General features: G+C 41.5%; 1 protein-coding gene across 1 annotated transcript; it reads left to right on the top strand.

The window, feature by feature from the left end:
- Positions 1-578: 578 nt before the first annotated feature.
- LOC311247833 (arrestin domain-containing protein 3-like) lies at positions 579-19,197 on the top strand. Its single transcript, XM_084338825.1, has 6 exons — positions 579-993; positions 2,542-2,611; positions 3,342-3,489; positions 7,246-7,348; positions 11,993-12,258; positions 13,951-19,197. Exons 1-6 carry the CDS (start codon positions 708-710, stop codon positions 14,074-14,076), a joined length of 999 nt encoding a protein of 332 aa, XP_084194951.1. The 5' UTR covers positions 579-707; the 3' UTR covers positions 14,077-19,197.
- The last annotated feature ends 1,202 nt before the right edge of the window (positions 19,198-20,399 follow it).

The following is a 20,399-nucleotide window of genomic DNA, read 5'->3' as shown; positions in this document are numbered from 1 at the left end:
GACATAAATACAGGCAATAAAATGTCATCTGAATATAAAAAATATGAGAAAAATAAACAGTATTATTCAGGCGAGGGTCTGTACCCTAACTGGCATGATATACATTATAGGTGCTGCAGGTTTTGGTGGTTAAGAGTCAGACACAGTTAGCAGTCAGACATTCCTAATAGTCGTGCAGCCATTAGTTCTCCAGCTGCTGGCAGCAGCATCTTTGAGGGAACAAAGTGACAACTAAATACACATCCTCCAACTGTTGACACACTGACTCTATTATTACATGTCTAGATGTAACATTACTGTCTATGTATAATGTACCTATGTAAACGAGACGAACCCCGCCCCCCCCCCCCCCCCCCCCCCATTCACAACTACTTGTCCAGACCACTTATACTTGTCCAGACCACTTATACCCGTCCACGCCTGGCTCTGCGGCTCTGCAGATACCCCCTACTCCCTTGTGAACGTGGAAGGGTTAAAAGACACGCCCGCATATCCAGCGCTTGCGCAGTCTACTGAAAACACGTTTTCTTGCATGTACACACTCACGAGTCACAACACCGACACATTGTTGCTTTTTATCGGCTCTGGCATGCAATTAATATTTGGCGCATTTGTCGCTGCGACCGAACTTGTTGGCGGAATCGACAGTATCGACTTGACTGATCAGAATTCGCGGATTGTTTTGGAGCGTGTTTTCTCATTTAACGATGTTTCACTTTCAACAACAGACATTCAGGAATTTCAATATCAATTTCCACACGATAAATGAGAGAATTGCCTTTTCAAGTGGTGATCTCATAACAGGTCAAATTTCATTCGATCTTACAAAGAAAACGAAGATTAATTCTATAGAAATGACACTAAAGGGAATGGCAACTGTTAGCTGGTCTGTCTCTGGCGGAGGATCTAAACGGAATCGACGGAGACGGAGACAAGTTAGTGCAAAAATAAAATTCTTCAACTTCAAAAGTTTTATCATACAAGGAAACAACGGTAGGTCATGCATTCGATTGCAAGGTTTTGGTATGGATATTGCAAGCAATCACCACCCAGGAATGCAGTGACACAAGTTATAGACACAAGCTACACTCTTCATGGGACCAAGTAAGGTTTCGTCGATAATCCAATTTACAGTTACCCGCACCCCACCCAGCCACCTCCAATGTACAGTTTCCCGCACCTCACCCACCCACCTCCAATGTACAGTTTCCCCACCTCACCTACCCACAACCCACCTACCCAACCTCCTCCAATGTGCAGTTTCTTCGTCAAACGTATATTCTCTTTTTTACTCTTTTTGTATCACACTGTATTTGTAAATCTGGTATGTCATACATGTATAGATGTAGCAGTACTGTCTGCCTGTCTCTGTATGTCATATGTTATGATTAATTGAAAATGGGGGACCCTGATGTAAACAAGACGAAAGTCTTGCTCTGGTCTGCATCCCCTTAACAATTGTGTGTATTGAGCTGTACTGTATTGTACCCATTCTGCAATCTGTTAATAAAGTTTTCAATCAATCAGTCAATCAATTACTAACAGGAGCACTCATTCAAGAGTACTACGACTAGACTATGCTTGCACGGTTGCACCTCATGGTACCAAAGCACCTCAAAGGCACAAAACAAGACTACAAACATCACAAAACAAACTGGTCAGACTACTGCTTGACCTAACTCCTAAAACCCACCTCACCCATGCCCAATTTGACATCCTAGGATGGCTTAGAGTAGACGACAGAGTACAGCAGCTTGCAATGGGCCTGGTCTACAAGATACACTACACCACTAAGATACCCATGTACATGTCGAAATACTTCCCAAAGGTCAGTGAATTCCACGACCACAACACCAGAGGGAGTTCCACAAATCATGTTCAACCCAGATTCGGCTCAAACAAGGGACCATTATGAATTGAAAATGGGGGACCCTGATGTAAACAAGACGAACGTCTCTCTGGTCAGCATCCCCTTAACAATTGTGTGTATTGAGCTGTACTGTACTGTCTGTACCCATTCTGCAATCTGTTAAATAAAGTTTTCACACGTTTTACAATTATGCCACAACAATGTGGAACGCCCTACCCACAGCCGTAAAATAATGTGAATCCCTACCCACCTTCAAAACCGCCCTCAAAGAGCACCTTTGAGGTGCAATTCGAAACTGGCCCTCGTAAATGTCCAAACCACCCAACCCCCTCCTAATGTACAGTTTCTTCCTCCTCGAATGTATATATTTTCTATTAGGATCTCTGTTAAACAGTACTGTATATTTGTATATCTTGTATGTCATAAATGTAACAGTACTGTATATCTGCATGTCGTGTATGTCATAAATGTCATGATGTATATCTGTATGTCATAAATGTCATTATGAATTGAAAATGGGGGACCTGATGTAAACAAGACGAAAGTCTTTCTCTGGTCTGCATCCCCTTAACAATTGTGTGTATTGAGCCGTACTGTATTATTGTACCCATTCTGCAATCTGTTAATACAATTTTCAATCAATCAATCAATCACTCTTTTATTCTCTCCAGCAATTGATGGTTCCACAAAACTTGAGCCTGGCACCCATGTGTACCCGTTTACATGCCAAGTCCCTGATGGGTGCGTATCCTGTTCAGCTAGGCCTAAATTATCCCTGAAAAAATTGTATTGCACAAAAATGTAATGAAAAATCTGCCCTGATGTATGAACATGGAAAAGTTTCCCCCAAAGCTAAAACATTGTTTATGATGTCATCAAGAGACATAGCCTACTACTGTTTAAGGGAGCTGTGAGAATGGGAGACCAACTTGACTTTGACTCTTGATTTCTGATCTTTTGGGATGTTATGTATCAATTCAACGTTCTAAAATCACAAGGCTATAAATGTTTTTTAATATTATTTACTTGCATTTATATAGCGCTTTTCTAGACACTCAATGTAGGGTGGAAATGGCCTCCTTCACCACCACTGGTAGCACCCAAAATTGGGCTACGCAGGCTCAATGGCTACCATACACTGGCACCCGGCACACATCACACTACACAATGGCTGAACGACAGGAGACAGGGATTGATATCAGCCAATTAAGGGGAAATAACACTCTAAAGGGACCCATGTTTATTTCCTGTTGCAATGGTTACTAACTCAATAGATGACAGGAGACAAACGTGGGTCCAAACTGTTCCCTAGCAACAGAATTCCACTGAATTGTGAATTCAGTTTGAAGGTGGATTTTCATTGAAAACCTACGTACATACTGGTATTAGCTATAGCACTGTTCTATGCTGATTGTTGCAAGATTTCACCCAACCTCTTGTTCTTAATCTCCAAATCCAATGATTCATACAGAGACTTCCCATCATCCTTCCGTGGGGCTCATGGTCAAATAGTCTACACATTAACAGTGGGCATCGACAGGCCTTGGCATCTCGCCAAAGACTTTGTGACAGACTTGAACTTTGTAAACCACATCGACGCCAACCGCCGCGACCTTATGGTAAGTGTCCTCCCATTGACCATATTCACACGGCAGCCATTTTGCTCCTATGGACCTATAGGATCAGTGCTCTCATAAGTGAAATGTTTTTTTTTGTCAAAATGACGACAATACCTAAGGTCTTTGGCACTCGTTTCAGGGAGCCAGCACTTGGTGTTAGGGGTGCACGATATTGATTTTTTGACCCCGATACCGATAACTTTCTGCTCCTCAAGACCGATACCGATAACCGATATTTATTGTATTATAATTTTTTTTTAAATGTATATTCCTGTAGTTTTGACCTAACCAGATGTATCATGACATGAGCGTTACTACTATGAACAAAACAAAGCCAAGACAACAGTTTGACTGATAAAGTGACCATATTTATTTTTCCAAATAAATATAATTTGAATCAGAAAATTCACAATCCGTCAATAACTTATAATACATCCAACCTAACAAGTCACCTGCAACATCACCACTGTTGCAACTCCTGATGAATTTAAAATGGGGGACCCTGATGTAAACAAGACAAAAGTCTTTCTTTGGTCTGCATCCCCTTAACAATTGTGTGTATTGAGCTGTACTGTATTGTACCCTTTCTGCAATCTGTTAATAAAGTTTTCAATCAATCAATCCACTACGATGGTGTGTTAACACTTTGCCGCCCAACCACGAGTTAACTCGTGTTTCGATTCCACCCGTTGAGGACCAGAGCCACGAGTTAACTCGTGGCAAGTTGTTATTGTTTTATTCCATATTAATAACGGTATTAACATCGCCGATCGACTTGCAGGACCTACCCGCATATTTGATTTTCGAAACATGCAATACCGGCCAGATCCAGCCAGATTTTTTTTTACTGTCTGTGGGCGTTTCATATGAGCCTCGATCCCACCGAACATACTCCACACTCCGAACGCAGATTTCAGCCTGGAATAATGGGATTTATGATTAGCCAATGGACATATCGATCTACCAGATTCCGATGACTAATGACGAAATGCTGCCGGCGATCACATGGCCTGACGTAGGGCTGGGCGATATGGCCAAAAACGTTATCGCGATAAAATTATAAAATTATTTTCATATAACTCGATATAGATAATTATCGTCGATACAATGTCTGTCAAGTTTAATTAACTTCTTATGCCCGGCGCCGATGGACGGGCTATTAATAGACTTGTTTTGCTGCTGCGAATGTCTCGAGTTGATGTCGTCATCAGTCCGCGCACGTTAGCAGTTAGCCAGAGCAAACGGTGTATCCAATGTACTAAATATGACCCTAAAATACTCCGTTCCTCCCCAATACATTGCAACGACGTCCACTGCATACCCCACACTACTCTAACCGTTACCTCAGAATTCACGCCACACACTCACTCGGCACGTAAACTATAAAATAGCGCTGTGCAAGCTAATTATCCTAGCCAGCCTTGTTTCCAATATACTAACTATTACCCTAAAATACTCTGTTCCGCCCCAATACATTGCAACGACGTCCACCGTATACCCCACACTACTATAACCGTGGCCTCAGAATTCACGCCACACACCCACTCGGCACGTAAACTATAAAATAGTTTCGTGCAAGCTAATTATCCTAGCCAGCCTTGTTTACTACTTGAGTCCTACCTCCGAGTCTCCTTCCGGGTCTCCTTCCGCTGTCGGCCATCTCCTTCACTGATTGGTTGTTAGTGCGTGTGCTCATATCCAAGCTTGGAAAATCGATATATCGAAACTTTGCGACCACGTTTCATGTTTATTCCGAGGAAATAATTTATCGCGATAGTTATCGTTATCGTTTTATCGCCCAGCCCTAGCCTGACGGTAGGATACTATTCACCCAAATTACAGCTGGATTGGACATTGTTTTAAAACGCAACGTGATCGATCAATGAAAATAGCTATTTGAACACACACTGTATTGCTAATCAATAATATTAATCGGCGTCCCCCGCCGCCCCCATTTCATCCATAGATGCTCTGTAATAGTCCGGATGCTACGCAGTTTGTTTTATTTCATTCGTATATATACAGCAGAAATGGCGTTTGATATAACGTGACTAGCCTTTAGCCTATTATCTAGCTCCCCAGAAAAAAGACGAGGCGAAAACCGCGATAAACCTTATATTCACGGCGCTATAAAATGACAACCAACCGATGGATTTTTATTTTCTTTAAGCCATTATGAAGGCACGGTTTATGCACTCAAGTGACAATGAGAATGGACAGATAGCAATACTATAAAGTATATATATAGCTGTTAGAAAGTACATCAGTTTGTTGACAACGCTCGGTCCTCTGGACTATAAATCGCCTCAGGACTTTGGTCGTCAATGTGTTAAAAGCCTGCGACGACGCGCGAGCAGCTAAAGCTACTGTGAATCCAAAGCCAGCTACAAAGGAACCCGCAGCGCTTGTACCTATTGACGAGGCGTTTGCTAAATTAAAGAAGTTTGACAGAAATGACCCAAGGGCTCAAACCGCTAGCTTTTAAGCAGTGCTTGGTGGTGCAAATTAACCTGGCTACTACGGAGCAATAAGTGACTGCGTATTCAACCGAGGGTTGCATCACAGTCATGAAAGGGGCTAGATTTGCAGCAGCTTTAGCTGCACGTGCGTCGCCGTAGGCTGTTAACACACCATCGTAGCAGGTGACTTGTTAGGTTGGATGTATTATAAGTTGTTGCCCTTTTCCCTCCTCGTGGAACTTCTGCATTGCATTTGTTACAAATAGCAAGCAAACTTTTTTCCTCTGAAACTATTCCCACACTACTGACGCCATCTTTGTTTACATCCGCGCTGCTTCGAAACGTACGTGGCTACGTCACAGCCAAGAAAGGGAGCGCTGGATTTGTGTAAAACACCCTCTTCCTAAACCACACGCTATCAGTCGTACCACAGTACTGGCAAAACGGGAGGAGCCTACAGTAAAAACAAACGCCCTTCATCCCAATTTACCAAAAATATATGTTATATTATCGGAGCCATCAATAACGTTATCGGGTTTATCGGGATGACGTCATAATTGCTGATATCGGCCCGATAATTATCGTGCATCCCTACTTGGTGTTGTTGTCAAAATATGTAATTTGCTCAACTGAGTTTCCGTAGTAGTTCAGCATAAACTCTGTGCAAGGCAAAGTAGAGACATCTGCAGACACGCTAGACATACCTTAGTTTAGTGACACATCACACATCCACTGAAAAAAGGCAAAGTGTTTTCCTCTGCCCACACCAAACACAGGAAGTGGGAGAGTAGGATAGTGGTGGAGTCATCACACACACGGTTTACTGCCTCATCAGAAAACACACACACACACACACGCACATGCACACACACACACACACACACTACTATGGACCAACCTGTCCTGTAGCATCATGTACATTGTTACTTAACTTGTATATTCTTGTACTGAACTTTTAAATCTTTTTTAACTTGGAAGTTTTCTTGTTTCACTGCGCCATATCACCAAGCCAAATTCCTGTGTACATTGTACATTTGATGGACACATTTATTCTGATTCTGACGACGAGTGCAATTGTAACCTGTGTTTTGGCCTCACACAGCTCGTCTCTTTGTGTCTCGAACACGGGCCTAGAGATAATAATGGTAATAGTTGATGATATTGACAGTCAAAGGAAGCTGATAACTAAGGTTAAATTAAAATATCACATCATGCTGTTCACTGCCTACTGCCCCTTTGCCTAATAGTTCAACTACAATTGTCTCTTTGTCTCTCTGTTGGTGTTGTTGCTGTGTAGGCCTCTCTTGCAGGCTCAAACAGTATGACCCTGTGTTGTCTGTGGTGTGCCTCAGGTCCCATCTCAATGACCGTCCGCCTGGAAAGGAGTGGCTTTGTACCTGGTATTGTAAATCATACAACTTTGTGTGTGTGTGTGTGTGTGTGTGTGCGTGTGCGTGTGCGTGCGTGCATTTTCAACCTGGTGCCAAAACCCCGTACACTGGGATTCGATACCATTAACACATTGACCGCCGGGGGTTGTGCCCATCTCATACCCCTCTCTGCCACCGTTAAAAGCCTATGGAGATGTTTACCTTCTTTGCAGGGCTATAACTTTTTAAATTGTATTGCTATATTGACATTACTATGGCCCATTCAACATCGATTATCTATCGTTCAGGATGTGGGAACGTTATACTTTTTCATTCATACATTGTTGTGTTAATACCTTCGAGAATATAAGTATGTTTTTAATCTTTTCTGCTGTAATTCCAAAACGCTAGTTATAGGCCCAAACACATGATAGATTATCGATTGCCGTTTCTTTCCCCATACACGCTATATTAAAAAATTCAAAGGTATATGATCGGTATACATTATGCGTGGAGGAAAGGGGGGGGGGGTCGTTTATAATTCCTTGATCATCAGTAACGGCTTTATGTAGTATAGGTGATATATTGATCAGATGGTTTGCAGTGAATTATTTTTTTATTAGCGACCTGAATTCATATTTCATCAACCGAGTCTACCATTGGGAAACCAGCCCCATCAGGAGCTCAGATGTGAAAAAAGCGCCCCCTATCGTCTCCCAGATGGAAATGCACCTTTTTGGAATGGACTCAATGAAAATGGATGAGAAATTTCTTTTCCGGAATCCACATTTTACTTCTCACGCATGTAACCGGAGATGATCCCAGTCATTGTGGAGCCTCAGAACAGCGTGTAATATGTGTTTTACAGTATGTGCGTTGGATCAATAAAAGGATCGATTTTTGGAATGGCGATCAGGAATTGGAATAATCTTTTTGGATACCATCTGATCTCAGGTAAGGAATCTATTTTACCAGTCTTAGGATAATCAGACCTGTTTTCACTGAGATATAAGCTTTTCCCCTATGTGTCATATGGCTGTTTGGCTGTGCGAGCGATCAGGAAATATATCAGATCAGATATCAGATTGCGGCCCCAGCGTGCATACGTACACATATACTATCAATAATCTAGCGTTTATTTGAAAACGATTCATAAATAGGCTGAAAAATTAGAACGTTTTTTGTGTATTCTAGAATATTCAGTTTATTATGGAATATTTTAATTTTCCTTGAAAACGAGGGCTTTTCAAGATGCTATAAAACGGAAATTAACCGATAAAAAAACAATCCGCTTCGACAATGCTGACTGGAAAATGAGTCATTGATAAGCGACGGGCAGATTAGACACATAGCCATAATTTAAAACATAGATTAGGCGATATTAACGCTAACATTGAAGTGGATGGTGGGCATTCAAGCACTAAATCGTGCGCCCCCTGCTGGGCACTGAAAGTGTTAAAGGTTCATGCTTTTCCCCATCTCTGGCTGACATCACCATTGTGATACATGATGGTTAGGCCTTTGTGTTTTCCTCAGTGATGGATTCTCTTTTGTCGGTCATCAGCGTTTTGTACTTGCTGAAGCTTCTCTCTGTATAATTATTTTGTAAGTTTAAATATCAACCACCGTTTTAAAGTCTTAGTGAAGATTGATTTATATGAAAACCGATGTATGTATAATTTAGCTAGCTCGCCAACGTTACTGTGATTAAAGCAAACTTTATATATATTACATTTTTTTTTTTTTTATTACATTTTTTTCAGGGGGGCTGGGAGGTTGGCTGGGAGGCCCGCCCCACCAAGGCAATGGTAGCGGAAACACTATACAAGAACCACATCAGTTATTTCCTTAAAGTGACCTTTATTTTCCTCGTTCCTTTAAAGGAAAACTCCAACATTTTGGGAAATTAGCTTATTTGCCATCTACCCTGGAGTTAGACAAGAAGATACATACATTTTTCTTCTCTGTGCATGCAGTAGGAGTAGGAAGACGTTGGGAACTAGGCTAATGGAGGAACCTACTTCCAGTGACTGACGCTAAGCTAGGCTAACGGTGCACGTCTTTCTACTCCTACTGCATGCACAGAGAAGAAAAAGGTATGTATCTTAACACTCCAACTCCGCGCCGGTGCATGAGGAAGGATAATAACTATAATCTAGCGTTGATTTCAGGAAGATTCGATAATCAGGCGAACAATTACAACGTGATAACTGGATTTCACTAAAGGGCTATTATCGCGTCTTTTCCTGGGATTACTAAGAATCACCCAAACTATACTCATATTCAAAACGGTATAAAACGGAAATGTATGGATGAAAAAACAATCAGTTTTTTGCATGTTGACCAGAAGCAACTCACTGATAATCGACGGTGTTATTAGATCCATAGCTATAATATTTAATATATTTTAAGCACTCGCAAGTTTCGCAGTCTCCCCATTGCCTTACAGCGATTTCTACCCAGAAGTTACAGCGACCCCTGGCGCTGAATGAGTTAAATTAAAAACAGTTGGATAATAATAATAATATAATAATGCAGGACTTTAGAGAAGTCTTTATTTGGCATGCAAACGACACACACATGCGATGGGCGGCACACACACACACAGGAACACACACACATGCAATTCTTTGTGTCGCCGATGTGATTGAGTCTCTGCACTTGACCCATCCCGTCGTCCTTCCCCCCCAAGGACAGCCGGGATCAGATAGGGCGTCGGCGAGGTACCGAGCCCCGGGGACCAATCCAAGTGCTCCTGCCGGTCTTCGACAGCGTTAACGATCTGTTTTTGTGCATGTTTTTCCATTGGGTTTCGCTTATCGGGGGGAGGGGGGGGGGGGGGGGGGGGGGGACCCTTGCGAGCACGGGGAGAACATGCGAACTCCACACAGAAAGGCCTGGGAGATACCTCACCTGGGTACCTGGCAACACGGAAACCTGATCCCCAAGCGGGAATCGAACTCTGGACCTTCTTGCTGTGAGCCGACAGTGTTAACCACTACACCACCGTGCCGCTACTGTAGATATGTAGATACTGAGGTAGGGAGGTTTGTGATCATGTTCTTCATTTAAAAACAGTTACATACTGAGGCAGGGAGGTTTATGATCATGTTCTTAAATTAAAAACAGTTACATACTGAGGCAGGGAGGTTTATGATATGTTCTTCAATTAAAAACAGTTACATACTGAGGCAGGGAGGTTTATGATCATGTTCTTAAATTAAAAACAGTTACATACTGAGGCAGGGAGGTTTATGATCATGTTCTTCAATTAAAAACAGTTACATACTGAGGCAGGGAGGTTTATGATCATGTTCTTAAATTAAAAACAGTTACATACTGAGGCAGGGAGGTTTATGATCATGTTCTTCAATTAAAAACAGTTACATACTGAGGCAGGGAGGTTTATGATCATGTTCTTCAATTAAAAACAGTTACATACTGAGGCAGGGAGGTTTATGATCATGTTCTTAAATTAAAAACAGTTACATACTGAGGCAGGGAGGTTTATGATCATGTTCTTCAATTAAAAACAGTTACATACTGAGGTAGGGAGGTTTGTGATCATGTTCTTAAATAAAAAAAAACAGCACCGCCGGCACCTGTACTATCACTGTCCCTATCACCATAACAGTGCTCCCTGCTGGACAACAACACCACCACTTGCCGACAACGGCATGACTGGGGCTCGAACCGGCAACCTTTACCTGTGTAGCCACACTGCCAGACAAGAAAAACCAGGTCAGCCATTCTGTCTCTCAGGAACATGGTTATAGTTTTGTTTGTAGCTTTGAAATCCACAACTGAATGTGTCCAAACCCATGACAGGCCTTTGTAAACTTAACAATCAATTGTCCCAACCCCTGGTGGTACTGTGTAGCTCAATGGTTAGAGTATGGTGTTGCTTGAGGGAATGTAAACAGAACCCACGGTGCTGGCTGGAAGTGACAGCTCGACAAGGGTTATTCTACATACGTGTCGGAAAATGTTGCTTATGAAATATCTTGTAGCTGATATGGCTGTCTAAGAGATATTGTTATGTTTTGAAAACACAGTAACTGTCAGGAATTCCTCATCCTCTCAATGAAATGTCAGTGCAGTTTAAAGTTGAAATCCACAGATTTAAGCGATGACTCCTCTTATTTATGTGGTTGAAATCCACAATGAACGGACTGTGCGAGAGAGCGAGAAACTTCAGCTCAAACTACCAGCTGGGTTACTGGAGCTATATCTACTGACTTAAGGATAATGGTCATCTGTGATCTTCTGATCATGAGTCTGGAGCTCTACCCATGTAGCCATGCTGCCGGACAGTGTTGCAACCCTGCTCTCCACCTGGGTCGTTGTCTAAACCCATTTTACGTGCCCCTGACGAAGACGGACAGGAGCACTTGGATTGGTCCCCACACTGCAGCCCAAGTCTTCTCCCGGCTGCCCTGGGGGGGGCAACGGGATGGGTCAAGCGCAGAGAGACATTTCATTGGCGACTCAATGCATGTATGTGTGTTCCTGTGTGTCGCCCATCTCGCATGTGTGTGTTAATCTACATGACAAATAGAGACTTCTTGACTTCTTCTCTTACACAGACAGCTGGCTATTCCCAGGCAACTATGTTGGTGTAGAAGGAGTATCAATCAAGTAGTTCACATGCGCACTTTCTCGTCACTTTTGTAGGGGAGACCGTTACAATCACGTGCGAGTTCAGCAACGCTTCGTCTCGCACAGCCACTCCGAAGGCGAGCCTCTCTCAGAAACAGATGTTTTACCTCAAGGATAAGGTCAGGCAGAAGATGCACACGAGCGTGTTGACCTCGGTGACGGGGAAGCCCCTCGGTCCTCACACCCCTGACGTGGACAGCGAGATGACGCTCACCATCCCACCCGCCACCGCGCTCACCATCTCCAACTGCAGCCTCATAGAAGTGGACTATGTCATTCAGGTGTGTATCGATCCCAGCGGGATGCTTAGATGATGAGAGGTCAAGACTGCGATCAGATTGGACGCCGATGTACATACTGTAGAGAATCTAAAGTGCACCTGGCACAACAAGGGATACCTGATACTGATTACCGTTTGCTACCTCAGCGTCCAATGTTCTCACAGCCTAAAAGTGCACTCAGACATGTTTTCATTCACAAGCTGATTGACTGAGCTCTTGATAACAAGGACTAACATTGGACAACTGGTCAATTATGAGTATTTATTTAGTGATACAGGTATAAAGACACTACGGTAGTAAGTCATACTGGTCAGTGGTTTAACTAGTAAGAGTAAGTAAGGGATATATATATATATAGATAATATATGGTATGTACAGCATTATTGTACATGCTATCATACAGAGTTATATGGGTAGACTATAGGTAGGTAGTTATGGTTTCAGTGTAAGGCAGTTGTAAATCAAATCAAATCTATTTGTAAGGCCCGACAACACACGTTAATGTCCCCATGGGCTGGACACATCTTCTTTAAACAAGTCAAGAAGAGAGGCGGCTAGGTGGTGTAGTGGACAAGTCACTCGCCACCAGTGTGGAGACGCTAGGATTCGCGTGTTCGAATCCAGCTCTCCACATTGTTTTTCAGTTTGGCTGGTCGTCCGCAGTAATACACATTGGCCGTATTACGGGGAGGGAAAACTGAAGGGTGGGGATCGAACGTTGTGAACAAGCGACTCCTACAGGTCGGTTGGTGCGCCTGCGCAGTAGAATCAGGAAGTGTCGGGGGCAGCGTGAGCCTCCCACGCGTTACTCCTCGACACTGAGAGATCGAGCTGCGCAGGTGAAAAGATGCGACTGCTGTTACCTCAAGTACCGGAGGGGACTTGTGCTATGTATGACTTAGTCCACATTGCAGCCGGCTTGTGGGAGGCAAGAAACAGCGTTCGTGACAGGGGAGGGTTGAATTGGATGATACGAAATTGGGATGGGAGAAAAATATAGAAAAATGGGAGAAAAAGTGGATCAAAAAAAAAACAAGTCAAGAAGAAACATCACAATAAGTCAAGAACAAAACAAGAACACCATAAGGTCCAACCAATTTAAAATAAATGCAAAATAAATGAATGCAACACTCCCAGACATACCCCACGCGAAGGTAAGGAAAAACTCACTAAAACTTAGCAATAGGAAAAAATGCACCACAGGCAATGTGGAGGAGAGAAACCTTAGAAGGGCCATTCAAGGGGGGGTCTCCCTTCTTAGATGTCGGTGATATAGTGTTTCAGACGGACAGTTGGTAAGCATGCACTCATGTGTGTAGTGAAACACAGATGAGTGCATGCAATTGTAGACGGTGAAGGCAGTAGGCAGGTATAAATTGAGTATAGGCAACAGAGTACAGAGTTTGCACAGTATGGGTAACAGAGATTAGAGTATAGGCAAAATAGTATATGGTGTGGGGGGTGGGCCTGTCATCGTGGTTCAGAGTTCAGAGTATAATGGTGTGGGGGGTGGGGCTGTCATGGTACAGAGTTCAGTGAGATGACAGCTGAGGGGAAGAAGCTGTTCCTGAGTCTGCTTGACTTGGAATGAGATTCCTATAGCACCTTCCAGAGGGAAGGAGGGCAAACAGTGATTGGGATATGGTGTTGTCTAACGTCCTCTTTTCTGTCTCTTTCTCTTCTTCCCCATAGGTCACCCTGAGCGTGAGAGCTGCTTCTGACCTCACGGTGCTCTTTCCCATTACGCTGTGTGATATCCCTGCGTACACTGCCCCACCACCTTATCTGTGGGCTTCTGGGGAAGCTGACCACTCATGATTTGCCATTAGCTTTTTACTTTGTATTTTAACGTGAATTTTCGTTTTTGGAATGAGGTCCTTGTAGACTCTGCCATGTACAATTACGGTACGTAGAATAAGCCATTTAATGGTTGAGTGAGTCAACACGGTCCTCCATTGCCGACCTGTAAATGTGAGGACTGTGTAGACTCCACCATAAATAAATGATGTGCTTATTCCACATACTTGACAGATCCCAAGCTCCACCCATGCTTGATTACTGTTACGTCAGTCAGATGTCACTGGGAACGTTTTATAAAAGTTAGCAAATAGAGTTTCAAGAATCTGTGAATGGGTGAATTCATAATCTCACACATCTAAATTTAACTAAAGAACTAAATTGATCCTGGCAACGTTGCATGATGCCATCAATCTCTGGACCTAAAGGTTTGTAAATTGAGTTTCTCCCAACAACATTATGAATTGGGACTAATGATATAAGCTACATGGTTGGGGACTAGCCATATGGCATATACAGTACAGGAATGGTCTACCGGCTACAGGCTTTGAGTAAGGCTTGTTACCAAGTTAACATGACCTAAGTTACCACTAGCTACCCCTGTGGTAAAAGTAACATCAGTTTCACAGTGTTATTGTGGATATCAAAAATGGTTTTGTTGATAGTTTAGCAAAAGCTAATGTTAGGTTCCTTGGAGATAGCTAGTGTTTGTTTTCATCAGGTCTTCCCATAGACCAGTCTTCCACATATCTAATGCTGGCATTTGAGCTAATATATATATCTAATCCCCAGGCACATCTCCTGCGTGTTCTCCATAGAAAATAATGCCTCAGTGTTTGAGTGCTTCTAGAGTTTGTCAAACTATAGCAGTTTATACTATACTATAGTATAGTCGAGCTATAGCAGGTAGAAACGGTTGCCAAGGTATGATTTGAGGGTCAAGAACAGAAGGCAGTGATTGGGATCAGTTATTTGTACATTACATGGTTGAGTCTCCTCACTCAAAACGATTTAAACTTTTACAGAGTACATCTTTAAAGGTGCTATAGATAACATTTTTATGTGGACTTAAAAAAATGACTTGCATGGTTACTTGGTGGCTTGCCCGCTCATCAACTTTGTCTTTTTCAAAATTAGGTTGAACCTAAAATATGATTCTGACAACTAGTATAAACTAGTTTTTTATAAACTAGTTTGACAGTTTGATCTGAATGTAGTTTGTTGGTACAGCGTATGATAATACAATAATTCTGAATGTAATGTGGCTGAATGTTATCTATAGCACCTTAACACATTGAGTGCCAATGACGAGATTAGTCGTTTTAACTCGCCATGCGTTGAGTGCCAAGGCACGAGAAAACTAGTTTTTTAATCGTTATTTCTTTTATTAGCAATATCCATTCATTTTTCATCCATCCAGCCTGACGTTATCATTGGGAATGGGTCTGAGCTCGAAAAGGGCAAATACCGCTGCCTATCGTCTCCCGGATGGTATTGCACATCATTGGATTGGATTGGGTGGGCATGTGCATCAGAAAAAAAGTCCGGTCCGGGGTTTTCCCTTCTCTGGCAAGCAGTATCTGTTACCACATTCACTGGGGAGGCTGGGAGCAGCTTTCGATTATGTGTTTTGGACTATAACATTGGATCAATAAACGCGATCAATATTTGGAATGGCGATCAGGAATTGGATTCATCCTTTTGCAGAACATCTGATGTGAGGTAAGGACTCTATTTGACCAGTTTTGGGTTAATCAGATGTTTTTTTCACAGCGATCACAACGTGTGTGTGTGTGTAACGTTAGCGCTAAGCACGGCATGGATAATCGATTTTTCAGCCCGCTTCTCTAACGTGCATAAGTACACATATACTATCAATAGGGATGCTCGATATTGGCTTTTTTACCGATACCGATATACCGATATTGTCCAACTCTTAATTTCCGATACCGATATCAACCGATACCGATATATGCAGGGTCCCCCCCTCCCCCCAAAAAAACAGAATAATTTCAGGTAATTAACATTACATATCTCTTGTTGTGGAATTAACACAACATTATGCATACTTTTGACAATAAATAAAATCAGAATTTGTTCTTACTTGCTTGCCTGGGTAAATAAAGGTTATTGAAATGTAAAAAAAAATATTATAATTTGAAAACCGATACCGATATTTTCCGATATCACATTTTAATGCCGATATCGGCCAATAATATCGGTAGGCCGATAATATCGGACATCCCTAACTATCAATAATCTAGCGTTTATTTGACAACGATTCATAAATCAGCCGAAAAATGACAACGTGTTTTGTGTATTCCACTAAAGAGCTATTATCGCGGAATTTCTCTGGAATTACTAGAACTCTCCAAAACTATACTCGTATTCAAAGCGGTATAAAACGGAAATGTACCAATGAAAAAACAATCCGTTTGATACATGTTGACTGCAAGCAAGTCATTGATAAGCAAGGGGTGTTTAAGATATAGTTTAAGCCTTCGCAAATTTCCCCGACCTCCCATTGACTTCCTTATTGGCACGGTAGCCCTATTATGGTCAAAGGGGCGTGGCTCTGAATGTGTTAAAGGAAGCAAGCAGTGCAATCATTACCTCAAACTGGAGTATTGTAGTTACCTTTGTGGAAGTATGCCAACGTTTTTAAATGTCACCCAGTGGTTGCCTTTTCATTATTTTGCGTATATCTGCTGAGCAAGGAAGTTCCCATGTGCTGAATTGTGACCTCTGTTAAAGGCAATTCTACTAAAACGAATATTTTCTGCAAAATCATTTAGAATTATAAAAACATGTAGATATGTATTATATCTATGTACCGTAACATGACTCTCCATAAAACCTTTTTTAATTGTTCAACTCTCAAAAGTAATAAAACAGGAAGAAAATATCTATAATAATATACAGTAATCTAGATCTCATGTCCCATTATTGGAGTAGAGGGTAGAACTCACACACAAACATTGCTCCCAACTTGGATGCTCTATTATTGAGCCGACCTTTCTCTCAGGATCTGTTTTAAAAGTGGTCGTCCTGGTGTTGGACGTTCTTCTGTCTACAATGCAATATTGAACACAGTTTCAAACTAAATCTGTTTGTTTGTTTGTTTGTTTGTTTGTTTTAGCTTATGGGGGCTCTACCACTAGTCTTCCTGATGCCCAGGTCCATTTGATTTTTTTTTAATCTTTTTAATAACGCACATTTATAATCTATAAATACAAGTCCAATACTTTATATTATATTTCTAGTTTACAATTTTCTTGCCTTTCTCTTCGACCATGGTGTTATAGTTTCTATAGGATTAATTATTTTGTATGCTTACTATTATACTGTATATATCATTGACAGTTGTAATGTCATACTTGTGCCTCAAAATTGTTTGTATATATGCTCTTCGTTTCCATTTGGCCGGAAAAGTGTTGTATTTGAAGTACTCTTCTTTTCTTTCTTTTTTTACTAGGTCCATTTTGTCAAGTGTCAAGTGTTGTCAAGTGTTCGTATGTTACTACTAGTATGTTAGTATGTTACACCTATTGTTAGGGAAATAATTGCATTATTTATACTCATGGTTAACAAATATAAAAGAAAAACAACAACTTTGAATTGACTTTGGACTTTTGACTGTTTATATAAAATAAGAGATTGTATTTGTGTCAGAATGGCATTGTAATGCAAAATTATGTAAAGGTGATATCTTGCAGAATGTCATTGTAATGTTAAAAGGTATAAATGATGGGCCATCTCTCCCATAGACACTGACATGCACAGACATTTCTTTATGAATACATTTTTTCAAATTTAACATTTTAGTTTTTGAATGTGGCCAATGGCATCAATTATCAATTAAAAGTGTAATAATGCCCCAAAATGGCATTTGACACCTCACGAGCCGCGCCCCCACCCCCGGACACCAGCCCCCCACCTCCCACCCCCTTATTTTCCACTTTCTTGTTGCCGCAGCTGCCACACAGCACCCCTTTTTATTTTCTTTGTTCACTTGAGCACCTGCCCCCTAAACGTCAGTGCACGCCACTGCCCATGGACACTTTAGTGCTCTGTTTTAAACCATGTGGAAGCACTACAGTGTCAAACTGAAACTGCCTCAGTGCCACACACTGCCACTGTGTTTTAACTGCCATTCCAATTATCTAAATCTGTACAAATTATGTAGTATTGTATGCATGTATATCTCATCCATTCGGTTTCAGTCGATGACTGGATGAATGGGCGGGCTTGTGGTATGATATGTCTCGTTCCACTGACCTTGCTGTTGTACTGTATTTACATGGAAACCTTAAAGGGGCACTTCACCAAAAAAAGATTAAAAAAAAATGCTCATTTATTTTGCACATAATTTCACACACATCCAAAAACCCTAACCAGTTTTACACACATTAATTTAGTTTGACAGTTATTGAGAGTAAATGTGTTTGGATATGGCCACCAGTGATGTCATCGGGGACATTGAATCCTTGCATTGTGTTAATTATAGCTAAATTAAATGATAAGGTAGCTATGAGACGAGGTATTGCTGTTTTTTCATCTACATTTCATGGAGCTGAATGTGCAAAATAAATCAGCATTGTTTTTCGTTTTTTTGTGTGTCTGTAAGGGGATACTGCTTTTCCTTGTCCGTATGCGGGTCCGTCATGGGTGTTAAGAAGTGGGAGCACTTATCTGTAGTCAGCTTCAGTCTGTTAGTTGAATAAAAGGTCATGAGGATGAGTATTCCTAGTTACTGACCCCCAGATCAGCACTCTTACTCTGGGAAGCTTTTGTGAAGATGTGTGTATAAAGTAAGTCAATTTGAAACATCTCAGTTGTCAACTACAGTAGCATTTATGAATAGGACTTAAAATGTTATACTGTCTATAAAACCCTAATAATCCTATTGGACTGTCTAATATGATTCCTGTCTAGTAGGAATTCCAAAGGATTGGTAACTAAATAATATTGGATTCTTAAAAAGGAATTTACTGTTGGATTCCTAAAGGATTTTCTGACTGGGACTTTGGTGCTAAAATAAATGAGAAATATAGGGTATACAAGAATCTACAGCATATAATGTTCTGTGAAAAGATATATTGACTTGGTATGTTTGGAGTCTGTCAGCTGTACCATCTGGATCATACGTCACATGTGTTCCATAAGTAAATCTATGTCAGCTAACTCTATTAGGCCACTGCTCTCATCAATATGTGTCTTGTGTGGTTTATGTATGCCTGTTCATTAAACAAAAAAAATTACCTCATTGTCTGTTTTTGTCACCAGGATTAAAAGGATACCTAGAGGGTTTTACTTAAACCTTTAGAATATTCTCTGGTATGTTTCACTGTGTGCCCTGCTAATGGAGTGCATTATATCTAATATCCTGTAGGGGTCAGCTAAACACAGCATTAGGGTTAAGACACGAGTAGTAAACTTTCCTCTAGCACAGACCTGGGCATTGATACGGCCCGCGGGATGATTCTGACCGGCCCGCGAAAGATTACATGATAATAAAAAAGAAAATTTAATATTTTTTTTATAACTTTTTTCTTTTCATGTCAACGTTCACACGCACAATATACGCTTACCTAGGATTTGACTTGATTCAACAACAAAGCAGTCGGGGCAAGCCGAAAACGGTCGAAAGTGTGGTTATTTGAAGTTTGGATTTCTTTTTTCACAACTGAGGTAGGTAGATTACATTTTTAGAGACTAAAGTACAGAAAAAAGGTACCGTTTGGTACCGGTATCGATTCACAGGTACCGGTACCGTATCGGTTCAAATGTGAACGGTACCCATCCCTACTGAACACACAACTGCAGGGCAAGGGCATTTTTGCTCATGAAATGCATCAGCCATGTGAAAGCCTTCATGACAAAGTTGCAATTAATTTCAAGGCAACTAGGCAGCAACAATCTCAAACACATGAAAACCCTGAAAGAAGTCAAACCATCAGCTGATCACCGGCACAGGTACTCATCCATGTTGGGAGCACTGCATGATGAATTTTCAAGGCGTTTTCAAGATTTCAAAAAGGTTGAGGATGAAATGCAGCTGGTTTCCTCTCCCTTTACCTGCAGTGTTGATAGTGCACCCACTGATGTTCAGCTTGAACTTATTGACCTGCAGTCTGATTCACTACTGAAAGAGCACTTTAAGTCAGCATCACTGAGAGTTCTACTCTGCTCTCAAGGAGGAGAACTTTCCAAACATGAGGAGACATGCTCAGAAGATGTTGGTTCTCTTTGGATCCACCTATATGTGAACAGACATTCTCAGTCATGACGTTTACCAAGTCCAGGTACAGATCCTCTCTCACTGATGAACATCTGGCAGCTGT

Source organism: Notolepis coatsorum, assembly GCF_963971535.1.
Source record: "Notolepis coatsorum genome assembly, contig: SCAFFOLD_1016, whole genome shotgun sequence".
NCBI lineage: Eukaryota > Metazoa > Chordata > Actinopteri > Aulopiformes > Paralepididae > Notolepis > Notolepis coatsorum.
The sequence above is the reverse complement of the archived record's forward strand: the minus strand, read 5'-3'. Positions and strand labels throughout refer to the sequence as shown.

What these genes read in the sequence shown, in the direction of transcription:
- LOC311247833 (XM_084338825.1), top strand. Translation starts at nt 708, where the DNA reads ATGTTTCACTTTCAACAACAGACATTCAGGAATTTCAATATCAATTTC. An exon ending in TATCATACAAGGAAACAACG is followed by an intron (nt 994 to 2,541) that starts GTAGGTCATGCA and finishes TATTCTCTCCAG; the next exon opens with CAATTGATGGTTCCACAAAA. An exon ending in CCAACCGCCGCGACCTTATG is followed by an intron (nt 3,490 to 7,245) that starts GTAAGTGTCCTC and finishes GTTGCTGTGTAG; the next exon opens with GCCTCTCTTGCAGGCTCAAA.